Source organism: Camelus dromedarius, chromosome 31 (genome assembly GCF_036321535.1).
Source record: "Camelus dromedarius isolate mCamDro1 chromosome 31, mCamDro1.pat, whole genome shotgun sequence".
Classification (NCBI taxonomy): Eukaryota; Metazoa; Chordata; class Mammalia; order Artiodactyla; family Camelidae; genus Camelus; species Camelus dromedarius.
Window position 1 is genome coordinate 13,275,943 of NC_087466.1, and position 14,578 is coordinate 13,290,520.

Genomic DNA, 14,578 nt, shown 5'->3' on the forward strand with positions numbered 1-14,578 from the left:
CAATCGTGTGCGAGCGGCAGGTGCAGCTGTGCTCGGGTCTTAGCGCCGCGCCGGGCAACCTGAGAGACCCTGAGGAGAGGCCGGAAGCACTCGGAAGTCAGGTGCTCCTCGGGCCGCGCGAGTGATTGGCTTGGAAGGACGTGAATGATGCCTCTGTGATTGCTGAATTGTCTGGGCAGGTAAAAAGAGAACGTTATTTTCCCTCTCCGGGCATGGTCAATGTAGTCTCCTGCCCTTGCAGTCCTAGGGCGTTTCGGGCTAAACGTGGGTTGCAGGAATGAAAAACGCTCGCGGCATTGTATCTGAAGTGCACCTGCCTGCTTCCAATGCAAGTGATGCAGGAGATGCTGTCTCGCGTGCATTTCTGTGCAGTCATGTTACGGCCCGGGGATGCAGCTTAAAACATCTCATATACTGTAAACTCTTGGTGAAATCCCTCTTAGAGATATAGTCTGATGTATGGAGCAGAGAGTGAAAAGGCATTTTATTCATTCAGATGCATTCCATGTGCAAAAATTCTATTCCAGAATTCGATATTGGGAATAATTATGTAAGGCCTGCTTCTAACAGAGTCTGAAGCCTCTTCGAAAGTGAGCGTCTGAGAGTGGAATCTTGGGTATTTGACTAAGGAGGCTGTGTCAAATTTGTGGATGGAAACTTGGGATTCTGTATTTTATTTTCCCCAAGGATTTGCAGGTGATGAGAAATCATTGCAAGGAGAGCATTAAGCCGAGATTGCAAGTTCTTGAAAAATATTTACAGGATGAGCTTTCCTTGATAGATGAAGATGGTGCTACTGACCCATTTCTTGGCTGATTTTTTCCAAAAGAGAAAGGAGGCGTAGCTGGTGGGTTTTCTCTCTAATCAGCAGCCCTGGTAACACCAATGCTGTCCCCTGAAGAAAGCTGGTCTCTCAACAGCCGATTATGGTGCTCTGAACTAAGCTTAGATACCATCATTTGTTCTGGTACCAAAAAGTATTCAAGGAAGCTAAACTAATGCATGTAAAGTCTCTGGCCTTTATTTCTCCTCTGGGATGAAAGATTAGGGAGGGAGCAACGGATATAAAAAATGATAAGTGAGAGACCCTTTGATGTTCTACTCATTGAGTAAATACTTGTTGAGTGCTACTCTGTGCCAGGCAGTGTTCTGGATGTGGAGACAGAGGGGCAAACCAGGCAGACAGATTCTTGCTTTTATGGAGTTGACATTCTAATGGGGGACAGATCACCAATAAATAAGAAAACATGTAAATAAATAAGTGTTATGAAGAAGGTAAAACAGGTCAATGTATGTTGGGTCAGGATGGTGAGATGAGATGGCCTCTGGGAAGAGGTGACATTTGACCTGAAGGAGCCAGAAGGAAAAGCATTCTAGGGAGAGGGAGCAGCAAGGACAAAGGCCCTGAGGCAGGGACAAGCTGGCTTGTTTGAAAAACAAAAAGGCCAGTGTGAAGTGAATGAAGGGCTGCAAATGGCAAAATATCTTTCTTATAGGCGAGTTGTATTCCATTACTTGTATATGCTGCATCTTCTTTATCCATTCATCTATTACTGTGCACTTTAGATGTTTCCATATCTTGGCAGTTATAAACAATGTTGCTGTTAATAGCGGGGTATATCTTTTTGAATTAATTCTTATTTTGTGGTTGGCTTTATTCCTTTCTTAAGTTTAAAAAGCTAAAGCTCTAAACATACTTAGAAACCATGAATAGTACATAAATGTAAAATTTAAAAATATGCACAGTATAATGTGTATATGTATTTACGTGCAATATATATTGCATATGTGCAGTCAAATTGTGACAATTCTACCTAATAAAACTGGGGAAAAAATTTTTTAAAGGCCAGTGTAGTTGGAGGAGAGTAGTTATAGGGAGAGTGGAAGAAATGAGGTTGGAAACAGGTGAGGCTACATCAGGCCTAACTTGTAGGCCAGGAGCAGAGCTTGGGTTTTATTCAGATTGCAGTGGGTAGCCTTCAGAGGGCCTAACACATGTTTTTTGTATTCCTTAATCAGGACTCAGGGCTTGACAACAGGATAAGATCCTTTAAAATCATAACCATCCTCAAGGGTCCCAAGGAGGGATCGGTGAGAGGCTAACCAGAGATATGGAGGCAACAGAACCATCTACTGATAGCTACCCATGAAGCTGTAAGGCATAGTCTCAGGTTCCAGGCATCTCGTGGACTTTTCACTTAAGTGTTCTGTTCCTTCCAGGGTTTGGAGGCTTTGGTAAGCTCCTGTGACCTGGGCATCCCTTTAGAGAGGAAGAAGAGGCCTGCTTTCTCTGGAATCCAGTGGTCACACCCTGATCTGGAGCCCCACATACCCACCTCAGGTGTCATCAACATGGCGTTCTAAAGTCCATGTGGTTCCTCACAGTCAGCCAGGTGACCTGTCTCCCTGAGAATTCACATCTTCATTCCCACTTTATTAAATGTGAGAGCTGAAAGGAAGCTTTGAGTTCAGACACTTCACCCACCTTCCATTTAACCATGGGGATTCTGAGGCCACAAAGAGATTACTGATTTGCCTAGGGTCACAAATGAGGGGTTGTATCAGTCCAGAATCCATATCTCCTATCAGTCTGCTGCTCACTTCACCTGCAACATTTCTTTGCTGCCCAGTTCACTGCTTTCTTCTCTCATGTAGCAACTTCCTCTACCTCCGGGCTTCTCCTCCTTATCTGTGAAAAGGGGTGATGACACTTTCCTCATGGGACAGAACGTTGATTTGAGGGTGGAATGGTATAGCAGATCAAAACACGGTGTGCAAAATGTCAGTGAGCTCTAGGGATGTAAGAGACAAATAGTCCTTGTTTACGGTTACCATGGCAATCTGGGAGTGTGGGGAGACTCTGGCTCATGCCATATGTTGACTTTTAGGTCTTAAGGAAAATGCAGAGACGCCACAGCAGCAACACGGATAACATTCCACCCGAAAGGTAGGAATCCCCTCATTCCATCTGAGGGCTCTGGGCTTAGAGTGGTCAGAGGCAACCCAAAGCTGGATTGAATAATACCTGCCCCTCAGGGCTCCTTGTCAGAATTGCAAAGGAGATCTGATGGGAAACTGCTTTGCACAGTGATGGCCCCACCCCTTCAACACATGACAGCTTGCTGTTGCTGTGATGGTAATTCTCAAAGCCTGTGCAACCGGTGAGCCACTTGACTTGTTGTCGCAGTGATTGTGCCCAGGGGATTTTCATTTATCCAGGGGTCTGAGTGGTAACATGGCGAGGCTGATGACATTGAAAGGAGATTTTTATTACTTGCATTTCCCAAGAGGAGAGGGCATGCCAGGCACCACTCAGGGCCACCTGGGAATCACCAGGGTCAGTCAGGAGGCAGAAAGGAGCAAAGGGAAAGCACAGGTCACAGCGTTTATTGTGTTTTCCACACAAAGTAGGGCAAGGCACGGGAAGCAGCTTAGGACTGACTAGTCTGAATGATGTTGGTGGGCTCTAAGCTACAGGAGTGGTCTCTAGTTTTCTGGGACCTGGCCCTGGGTAACTTGGGGCAGAGGATATTTTGGCTGAGGATGTAAGTTAGATTAAGGAGGTGGTTGGGATCTGAGCTCTGGATCATAGGGGAGTTGTACACAATTTTGCCCATTAGTTGGGCCCAAAATGAGTAGATGCCAAATAGACAGATACAGAATCTAAGAAAACACAGTTATAACACTCAGGAGCTAGAATTTCTATCTCGTTAAGCCCAGGAGAGTACAGACCCTGGGGACCTGTTCTCAGGTTGTGATAGTCTTCCAGTCCCAGACCCCCACCATTCTAGTGCCTACATCCAAGGAGGAGGCAGCCAAACTTTCCCTCCCTCACATCATATTCCAGGTCCCCTGCAATACTGAGGTTGGCTACAAAATCACAAAGAGTATCCACCAGCCCCAACATTGGGGCTGAATTTTGCATCAAGCCTGCCTGTTCTTCAGGGAAGAACACTGGCCTTAAGTCAGACAACCCTTGGCCAAAAATCCCAGTTTAGCGACCTCCCACTTCAGTGCCTTTGGCAAGCACCTTCACCTCTAGGCCTCGGTTTCCCCATCCATAAGTGGCAGGTAACAAAACTCAGGGTTGCTTATAAATGAGTGAATGAGTATGAAAAGACACAAACACAGCATCTGGCATATAATAAGCATGGCTCTTGGAGCTTTTCCAGCCTTTGGAGACAGAATTACTGTCTACTCTCAAGTGAATCACGAGATCTTTGGGGGCAGAGACCATGCCAGAAAAAACCAAGGCCACTGTGTCACCTTCACATGAGCCTGCAGAAGTCAGGACTGTTTTTACTACCATTTTACAGATGAGGAAACCGAGGCTCAGAGAGGATAAGTAAGTGACCTGAAGTCACACAGTCAGTAAGTGGCAGGGCTGAGATTTGGGCCCTGGTCCATTTGACCCCACACAGTCTTTTCTCTGAGACACCACATTTCAGCTGCTTGGGTGGATCCTCTCCTTTCCCAGGCTGCCTCACACTCTAACCCTTAAGTGGTTAAGTTAGAAGCACAGCCTCTGCCCTCTAAGGAATGTTCTTTCCCATTTAGGCTGAAATCTCGGCTGGATGCTGGGGAGAGGCCAGGCGAAGGGAGGCTAGCTATAAAAAGGCCCTTGGTGGGTTGAGTCTTCTCTGGTTGTACTGGAGGCACCTGAGCCCAGTGAACGCAGAGTGCTGGCCAGCTCAAGGTGGGAAGGAGGTTTCCAGGGCCCCATGGGGCAGTGAGGGAGAGAGGGTGGGCCACTGTGGGCACCTGCCAGGACTCCTGCTTTCTGAGCTTAGCTTCTTGAAGTACAGAGAAAGCTCAAGGCCCCCTGAGGATAATATCCATGGTGTTAGTTGTTGTTGTCGTTATTAATACTATTGTTATTATTATCCCAGACCCAAGGGAGCAGGACCACACATTTCCTGGACTTCTGGAGCCAGCAGGGATGATGGGCCATGGGAGGTCGGGGAGTGGGTAGGCATCTTCAGGTTCCCTCCCTCGCACCAGCTTTATGTTACCCCCAGGTCAAGTTAGTAAGGCCAATGAAGCCAACCCCAAGATTTCTCCAGACCGACATCTCCCCTGCTGAATTTCACAGGTGTTCTGCAAGATGTGAATAGGTTTTCCATGGAAATAATCCTGTGGTCAAATAAGTTGGGGAAACACTAGGTTTAAACAGAGTTAATTTTTTCACTTGCAGGCCTTCTCAGAGCCTTTAGTACGCTCATTCATTATCTCAAATAATTATTGAGCATATTCTATGTGCCAGGTGCATTGTGCTGGGTAGAGGAGATCCACAGGGGAGCCAGATCATGGCCTTTGACCTCAGGGAGCAGAGCCCAATTTAAAGTGCTGTTCTCAGTGCTGACTGCCTGTTAGAATCACCCCGAGGGCTCTGAAGACAGAGATGCTGGGGTCCACCCCCAAAAATTTTGACTCAGTTGGTCAACACTGGGTCTAGGGCACTGGTGTTTTTCAAAAGTTCCCCCGAGTAATTATAACGTATGCCCAGGGTTGAGAGGCACAGGTAAGCAGTAGAACAATAACTGATCAGTCCCATGCAGAGGAGGTCAGGGTGCAGTGAGGGCAAAGAACAAGGAGACTGTCGTGTGGGTGGTAGGCAAGGCTCCACCCAGCAAGAGAGATTCGAACTGAAGTCTGACTCATGAGCATAGGTTACCCAGGTGGGCAGTGTGGGGTGTGGGTAGACAGCCGGTGAAGGGGCCGGCCTGGGCAAAGGCCCTACAGTAGGAAGCTCTTGGCTAGTGAGAAGAGGGCACATGATGAATTTGAAGTTCAGGCCCAGATAATCCAGGGCATCCAGCAAGTTCATCTCTCTGAGTGTTGGTCTCTCTATCTGTAAAATGGGAATGATATTAGTCCCTATCTCTAGAGTTTATCCAAGACCACAGGAAGGAGTTTCAAATGGGAAGCCCTTTTAGTGGGCTATTGAAATAATCGAACGTATGCTTTTGTTTTTGTTTTTTTAATGCACCCTGGTCTCTGAGTGAATAGATTATATACAGTCGAGTGTGGAAGCAGTGTAAAACCTCCCCTGTAGCCTTCCTCTGGTGTCATTTTGTGCCTGAGTGCTAGCTAGACTTTTTCCTCCCTTCTGGCCCAGAAATCGCAGCCAAGCGCTCAGCTCAGAGGCTAGTGTGGATGAAGGGGGCGTCTTTGAGAGTCTGAAGGCAGAAGCAGCCTCCCCACCAGCACTCTTCTCAGGCTTATCCGGCCTTCCCACTGGCAGCCTCCCTGCCACCCCGTTCCCATCCAGCCTGGTGCTGGGGGCCTCGGCTAGCGGCGGGGACGTGTTCATCCAGATGCCTGCATCCAGGGAGGAAGGCGGGGGTCGCGGCGAGGGGGGCGCCTACCACCACCGCCAGCCCCATCACCACTTCCACCATGGTGGCCACCGTGGGGGCTCCCTACTGCAGCATGTTGGCGGGGACCACCGTGCACACTCCGATGAGGGGGGCGATGAGCAGCCGGGGACGCCTGCCCCAGCCCTGTCCGAACTGAAGGCTGTAATCTGCTGGCTCCAGAAAGGCCTGCCATTCATCCTGATCCTTCTGGCCAAAGTTTGCTTCCAGCATAAGCTTGGTGAGTCCGGGGGGATGCAGAGATTGCAGCCTGTGGCTTTACCTACGGGGTGGGGTGGGGGTTCTCTATCCTAGGTGCCAAGGGAAGGCAGTAGAGGTCTTCATGGTGCAAAGTGCTTGGGAGTCTGGAATTCTGAGTCAGAACTGGGTTCAAATCCTGGCCAGCTAGCTGTGTGACTTCAGGCAAGTCAGTCACCTTCTCTGAGCCTCAGCTTCCTCATCTGCCCAGTAGGGGTTGTGATAGAGACTTCCTCAGCTGGTTGGGTGATGTGAAGGAGTATACTACTTAGTTCAAACTGCTCCAGTCTGGATCCAGGCCCTGCCCCTTCTTAGCTGTGTGACACTGGCTACATTATGTAAACTCTCTGTGCCTCAGTCCCATCATCCATAAAATGGGGATTATAATACTATATATACTACTATATGTATTATATGTACTATTACATATATTGTATACATGCATTATAGCTATACATATACTATAATATAATACATTATGTATACTATTATATACATATAATATAATAGTATGTTATGTATACTGTTACAGTATATGTACAGTTTCTGCTTTTGTGAGATTGCAGTGAGGTGAAATGAGTTAATATCTGTAAAGCATTTGGGACAGTGCCTGGCAGAGAGTAAGTGCTATGTGAGAATAGATGATTATTTTTATCATATTCATTATTAATCCCCGTGAAATACTTAACATAGAACCCTGCACATAGCAAGTGCTCAATAAATATGACCTATTGTTATCAGAAAGTAAGATAATGATTCATAAGGGCTTAGCCTAGTACCTGACACACACTTAACATTCAATAAATGTGATTGCTGGTCAACTGTTATTTAAATTATCTCTGTTACTTACTGTTACTAGATCATGATGCTGCTGTGCCCTGGAGAGTTTTAAGCTCTCGTTTTAGTCTTATGGTAGAAATTTCGGTATGAATTATCTCATGGCCTACTGCATCCCACAGGAAGATATCTAGAGGGGATTAGGCCATCGTGTCTTATTTGCCCCTTTCTGGTGACTTCCAGCTCGCTCAGATCACTCCTTCCTTTTTGGGGTGCTGCTATGTCAGTCCCTCCCTTTCTATTGCTAGAAATGGAAGCCGACCTATTCCCCCTTACCCTGAATTCCAGCAAACTCACAACCAAGCTGTATTCTCGAGTATGGTCATTTTCTTTTTCAGTTGGCAGATTTGTTTGTTTAATCAAAGAGGAGAATATAAGAGAGGACTGTGGGGCTACTAGCTTTGATTTTGTATGTTTTTGGTGAAGAAACACGTCTTTTACAAGGCAGATCTTGGAAAATACCTGGATTACATGTACTATTTTTTTAAAAAAGTAAAAAATAAATAAAAAGTAAAAAATAAAAGTGAAATCCAGTCACGTGGAGTTCTGCATGTTGTGTGGAAGCAGAATCCTGTCCACAGAGAACAAAAAGTAGGATTGGAAAAGCCCTATTCAGGGAGAATTCCAAGATTATAGCTTGGCAAATTGTGGAATAAAATTCAGTTCTTTCCCCGCCTCTGCAAGGGTCATGTTTTCCTGTCAGCCAGGAATTTTTTCCCCTTTAACATGAAACTTTAATTTCTTATGGTGTGGGGGTCTTTTTCTACATGTGCTTTTACTACAGATCACATGCCTTGGATTCTTTATGAAAGTAGAAAGAAAAATAGGCCCCATTTACTAACGGCTGGAGATTGTGCACTCTGAGCAGTATCCCTTCGTGAAGTAAGTCCTGTTATTTTGTCTGTTTTACAGAGGAGGAAACGGGCTCAGAGAGGTGCAGTGACTGAGCCAAGCTTACACAGAGAGGAGGTGGCAGAGCCAAGATTTGAACTCAGGTCTTACCAGACTGCACAGCCCATGCTTCTACCTGGTTCTATAAAATACCCCCACAGTGGCCTCAATCCCATCCCTAAGTCAGAAGCCTGTTCTCAGTGGTTCAGGGTTTCCAGTGATACACCTGGCGGCCCCAGTGCCCCAGAAATGGGATTTTCTCTCTCTCTGTGGTTAGCGTGTCAGCTCCGAGGGGACTCAGGATGTGTCTTTTTAACGTTGCTCACAGCCTGATGGGTCTGAGTGGGTGGTCTCGGCCCCGCCTCTGTCTCGCAGGCATTGCCGTGTGCATCGGGATGGCCAGCACCTTCGCCTATGCCAACTCCACACTCCGAGAACAAGTCTCCCTCAAGGTGAGTCACCTGGCAAATTAGTCTCCTAGGGCTGCTGTAATGAACGACCACAAACTTCATGACTTGAAACAACCGAAGTGTATGACCTCACAGTTCTGTAGATCAGAAGTCTGAAGTGGGGCCCTCTAGCCTAAGATCAAGGTGTCAGCAGGACTCCATTCCTTCTGGAGGGTTCAGAGGTCAGTCTCTTTCCTCGCCCTTTCCAGGTTCTAGAAGTCACCCACGTTCATTGGCTCACATCCCTATCATCCTCCTTCAAGCCAGCACTGTTGCATCTCTGTGACCATCCTTCTACAGACACATCTCCCTCTGATGCACCTCTTCTGTCTCCCTCTTCCACTTTTAGGGACCCCTGTGATAGCATTGCCCCCCACCCCAGATAATCCAGGAGACACTCCCCATTGCACAGTCAGCTGATTAGCAACCTTAATTCCACCTGCAGCCCACATTGCATTTGCCATGTATTCATAAGTTGTAGAGATTAGGACGGTGACATCTTTAGGAGGCCCATCTTCTACCTCCCACCCCGGGCAGATTCCCGGATTTGCCATCCTTCTGCTCCAGCCTTCCAGTAGTAACATCTCTCCCATGAGCCCCTGGCCCAGTCCCATTACCCTCCTGGCATTCAACCAGTTAGCTCACTTCCTACCCACTCTCATGGTTAAGGTCATCCTACTGGCACTGCTGAGTGGCCATGTGGCTTCACCACCATCATCCCGAATGCCCTGTCTGATACCTGCTGAGCACTAACTGTGTCCAGCCCAGTGCTCGGCCCGTTACACAGCTCATCTTGCACATTCATTCCAGCAACCTGGGAGTGAGGCAGAATTATTCTTAACTCATTTTCCCAATGAGGAAACAGTGACCCAGAATTTCTTGACTAAGAACTGAGTTTCTTGCCTAAAGCCACACAGCCAGGACAAAGGGTGGCATCAGGATATGAACCCAGGCATTGAGCCCAGAGCCTGTGCTCCCCGCCAGGTTCAAATCCCAGCTCCTGCAAGTCCTTGGACAGGTTATTTCCGTGATCTCAGCCCCAGGTGCTGTCTCTGGAAGAGGAACTTCCACACCAGCTTCATACACCCATTGTGAGTATTAAATGAGATCATGCATGGAAGGTGTTCAGCGTGGTTCCTGGCTTATAGGAACTGTGTAATTGAGCTATTTTTAACAAGCCTGTGTTTTCTACTGCACGTGTGATCCTGTAACAGTCACCATCCTCTCTGACCCTCCTTCGGGGTCATCTGCTTTCTGAGAGCCACCTGGGCCTCCATGAGGCATGGAGGGCAGCTCAGTCTCCATTGGAGACATGAGCACATTGAAGTCCAGAGTTGGGCATGGAGACAGAGGTTCTTCTTGACCCTTAGTCTCATCTTCTTCATGCAAACCCCTTTCTGCTGCTGTTAGAGCAGTAGGTTGATCAACACCATGGTGGGAGGCTATTGTGACTGGCTCTTCTTGATTGCAGTGACATCTGAATTGAGCCCTGACTTGAATTTTAAGGGTAAGGGCATACCTGTATATGTGGATAGGCTTCGAGGGGTCCTTGAACTCTGTGAAGACACAGGCAATGTTTTGGCTGTCTGCGTGTATTTTTGTTAAAGACAGTCTGTGTGACCTTAGGAATCTCAGCTTACTGCTAGAGAAGTACCCCATTTTTGTCCTTCTGAGTCTGGCTTCTCCCGGCATTGCTAATTCCCTTTCTCTTCACTTTGGGTTTGGATTTACAGGGGACTAAACTGGAATCTATTATTTATTGGGGTAAAAAGGGCTGCCGAGTGGATTAATCACATTGATAAGAGCAGTTGGTTGGTGGGAGGTGGTTTCTCGGGCAGTTAACCTTGACCACTCCTGGAATAATGGATGGATGGAGATGCATTTATTTTGTCTACTCTATGGAAATGTGCATCATAACAGTGTGTGGGGCACTGAGCTATGTCTGGAGACAGTGGATCATTTACTGAAACCATAGGGAAGGTCACGCTGGGAAAGTTATGACCTCATCTTATTCCAGCAATGCAGCTGCCTTGGTCCAAGAAAAGACAAGCTTTTGAGAATCAGGAGTATGAGGGTCCAGTGATGTATCCCAAGCTACACAGGCAGGAGCCTGCCTCCAGAAATCTCCTAGGGTTGCTCTTAGGCTGAGAAACTAAGAAACAGCAAAACGAGACGGTTTCCCGGCTTGTCTTCCTGGGGGCTGATCAGAAACAAGGCTGGAGAAAGAGAAGACAGGGCTGGATTGCAAAGGGCTTTGACAGCCACGTGTATGAGTATGAATTTAATTCTATAAATGTGGCCCTACGTCTAATGGTCAGTCTGGGGCAGTAGCCCAGGGGTTTATGCTAGAAAAAGTGAGAACAGAAGTTTCCAACCTGTCGATCTGAATCTACTGCTGGGTTTAAAGTCAGAATGACAGGTTCTTACCCCTTAGTGAGCCTGAAGTATGCACCCATACCAGACTGAATGTTTACATTTATAAAGTTTACTTAACCCTTAACAAAACAAAATGAGATTTTTTAACAAGGGCAATGAGGCTGAAACATGTGCCCTTGAGCAAGAGTTACTGAATTTCTCTGTGCGTCAGTTCCTAACAGTAAATGTAAACTAATGATTCCTACATACCAGGCACTGTTCTGAGTGTTTTAATGTACATTAATTCTCACAACTCTATAAGAGAGTGCAATATATACCCATTTTACAGATGAGGAAAGAGAAATACAGAAAGTTTAAGTAACTTGCCCAAGCTTGGACAACCCCCAGGTAGCAGACCAAAGATTTGAACCAAGGCCATCCAGCTCCAGAGTCTGTTTTCGCTAACCATGCTGCCCTCCTGCCTTTCTGAATAGTTTTCCAAGCAGATTTCCACATTTTTGTTACCTTATCTGAAACCATCCTCTGGGTTCCAGTGGGATGGAAAGATGCCAATGCCTTTCCTTTCACTGTTAGCCCTGTTTCCTTGGAACCTTTGAAAAAGGGAAAAGTTGCCCCTTGTTGGGGAACATTCTGAACTGTTTTGCCAGGTTCACCTTTGGCAGCTCAGCTTCCCCACAAATCTCTTGCTTTGTCTCTAGGAGAAGAGGTCGGTGCTGGTCATCTTGTGGATCTTGGCCTTTCTGGCAGGGAACACCCTCTATGTGCTCTATACATTCAGTTCCCAGCAGCTGTACAACAGGTGAGCAGGGGAGTCAGACCCCCACAGTGGGAAAGTGGGGGACTTTGTTGGCCTTGACACACAGCCCTTTCACTTCAGAACAATGCAGTGGCTTTGCATTGTAATTACATTGTACATTGTAATTTTCAGATTCCACCCTGTTGTTATATACACACACGCCTAGACCAGAAGTCATATTATAATGCAAGCCACATGTGCAATTTTGCATTTTCTAGTAGCCACATAGTGCATGGTGGGGAGGATTGGCTAGTGAGAGTCTCTAGGATAGGACTGAAACTCAATTCAAGCTTTCAGATCACATCCATCTATTTTGAAAATGGACTTTGAGGAATGAGCAGTTTTCCCACTTTCTGGGGCCACTGGAAGTTGCATAAAAGCAATTTGGGAAGTTAGTTCCAAGACATCGACATGCATCTCACACACTGCATTAGTTGTCTGGCCCAGAAGATCAAAGTCCTGGTGGAGGGTGTAGAAGGTGGAGTTTCCCAGAACCTTGGATGAATTTCCAGCTCATGCCATTCTCTAGGTGTGATCACATTCAGAGGCTCAGACCTCAGTGCCCTCATCAAACCAGGGCTGAGTCAAACTGGCAGCCCACAAAGAGAAACAGTGGCTTGGGAAAAAAGCAACAGAGCTAAGCCTCCTTCCTTCTTGATGTCAGTGGTCTAGAGTGTGTTTGTAAGTGATACCAACAGCTGTTATCTTATTTTGCCCTCCCAGTGACCCAGCAGGATATTACTGGCCCCATTTTACAGGTGAGGAAACTGAGGCCTAATGAAATTCTTTCTAATGGGCCATAGTCCTGGTAGGTACCCACAAGCTTGAATCTCCCCAGGATTTGAAGTCTGATGACCAGCGTCAGAGGGCTTTCATCCTGCCCCTTACCAGCTTTGTGCCCTTTGGCAAATTAAAGGAAACTCTTTGAACCTCCTAGTTTTTGCATTTGTGAAACCAGGACCAAGTTAAGTTTTGCCTTATCCACCTGAACAGGCTAATTATTAGAGAGGCAAATGTTGTAAATACATGAAAAGTACTGGGGAAACTGTGAGACATTTGCTATGTTGTAATCATGCCATAATTAATATAATTCTTTTATGATGAATTACTAAACCTGTTGGTGGTGGTGGTGCCTAATAGGGCATAAAACAGACAATAAAATGTATCCATCCATTAAAGTTCATAGTGTACATTAGAAATAAGTGGACTTAGTGATCAATCCGGAAAAACACTTTGGCATCTTTCCTGCTCCAAAAGCCAAAACAAAAAACACTAAGACGACATTACAACCCAAACAGGTGGATTGAACAGATAGACGTCTCTAAGATAAAATGGAAAGTGAAGGGCAGATCTTCACTTTATTGCCATCAGAGATGAGTATTAAAAAAGCAGGGCATAGACGTCAGCCAGCCAGCCTGGGATATTCCCAGGGAAGGACAAGGGCAGAGGCAAAGAAGGGAGCTCAGGGCTGCCAGCCTCTCCCCGCATCACAATGCGGATGGCAACTCAGACTCAAACTTGGAGACGAGGCATCCCACGGAGACAGAACTCAGATGTGGAAGGACACTGAAGGTATCTTGAGAGATTGCCAAAATAGATTGTTTTCATTGATTTTGCCCTACTCTAGCTCTTCAAAGATTTTTGTTATAAATAGAAATCGATTTTTACAAATAAAAGAGTAGACCACTCAGTTCCTAGGATGCTCTCATCAGGGGACCTCAATGTGCACCGTTTTCCACCAGCCCTGCAGTGTGTGTAGAAAGCATTTAGAAAGCGTTCACTCTGGGTTGTGTGCACTGTTATCTGCTTTTGAGGGGACAGGCAGAACTCCGACTGGCCTTTTCTCAGAGCCTCTAATCCAATGGGAAGAAAAGCAAGAGGACCAGCATGGTTTGGATGCTGGTTCCAATCCTAGCTCCACATTCTAACTGAAATGCCACATGCTAGTTTATCCCACGTCATAGTGCCCCAGATTCCCCAGCCCAAAATGGGATAATCCTAGTGCCTACCACATAGAGCGTTTGGGAAGATGAAATGAGTTAAGACACACACAGCATTCAGAATAGGGTCAGCAAGATGTAAAGAGCCAAGATATTATTACCACAAGTGACATCATCCTTCTCTGAGGTGGTGGAGAGCAGTGCTACTCAACATGTGGTCCGTGGACTTGTGCCAGTGTCAGAATGGCTTGTTGTCTGTCTCCAAGAAGGGAAGTACAGAAATTGAGTGTGAGGTTGACTTACCCACTCACGGATGGGTAAAATGGGTTGACACACTCTGAGTGGCACTGCAGTAGAGTAAGAATTGACAGCAATAACTGTAGCCAGGGTGCCTGGGTTCGAATCCACCACTGTCCCTTCATGGTTGTAGTACTTCATGCATGTTACTTTACCTTCCTGTGCCTCAGTTTTCTCATCTGCAAAGTGGGTGGATAACAGCACCTGCCTCATAGACATGTTATCATCATCCGTACTGCCTGGCAGAGTCTGTAGTAGGTCCGTTATTGAATGCCACCAATAACGCAATGAGGAAGGGAACGATTTCCGTTTTATTGGTGAGGCTTACAGAGAGAACATTATTTGTCTAGGCTCTAATAAATGGAGAAGCCTGGATTC

General features: G+C 46.5%; 1 protein-coding gene across 3 annotated transcripts in view; it reads left to right on the forward strand.

Moving 5' to 3' along the window:
* Nucleotides 1-13: 13 nt before the first annotated feature.
* The window catches only part of RNFT2 (ring finger protein, transmembrane 2), a 56,673-nt gene continuing 42,108 nt past the window's right edge, over nucleotides 14-14,578 (forward strand). The window contains exons 1-6 of one of the 3 annotated variants that reach the window (XM_010998670.3): nucleotides 14-179; nucleotides 2,221-2,393; nucleotides 2,889-2,947; nucleotides 6,119-6,597; nucleotides 8,718-8,794; nucleotides 11,866-11,966. In XM_010998670.3, coding sequence (XP_010996972.1) covers nucleotides 2,370-2,393; nucleotides 2,889-2,947; nucleotides 6,119-6,597; nucleotides 8,718-8,794; nucleotides 11,866-11,966 — 740 coding nt within the window. In that variant the 5' untranslated portion in view covers nucleotides 14-179; nucleotides 2,221-2,369. Of the gene's footprint in view, nucleotides 180-2,220; nucleotides 2,394-2,888; nucleotides 2,948-4,889; nucleotides 4,969-6,118; nucleotides 6,598-8,717; nucleotides 8,795-11,865; nucleotides 11,967-14,578 lie in introns of those variants that run through there. The other 2 variants (XM_031442842.2, XM_031442841.2) reach the window with 2 other exon arrangements.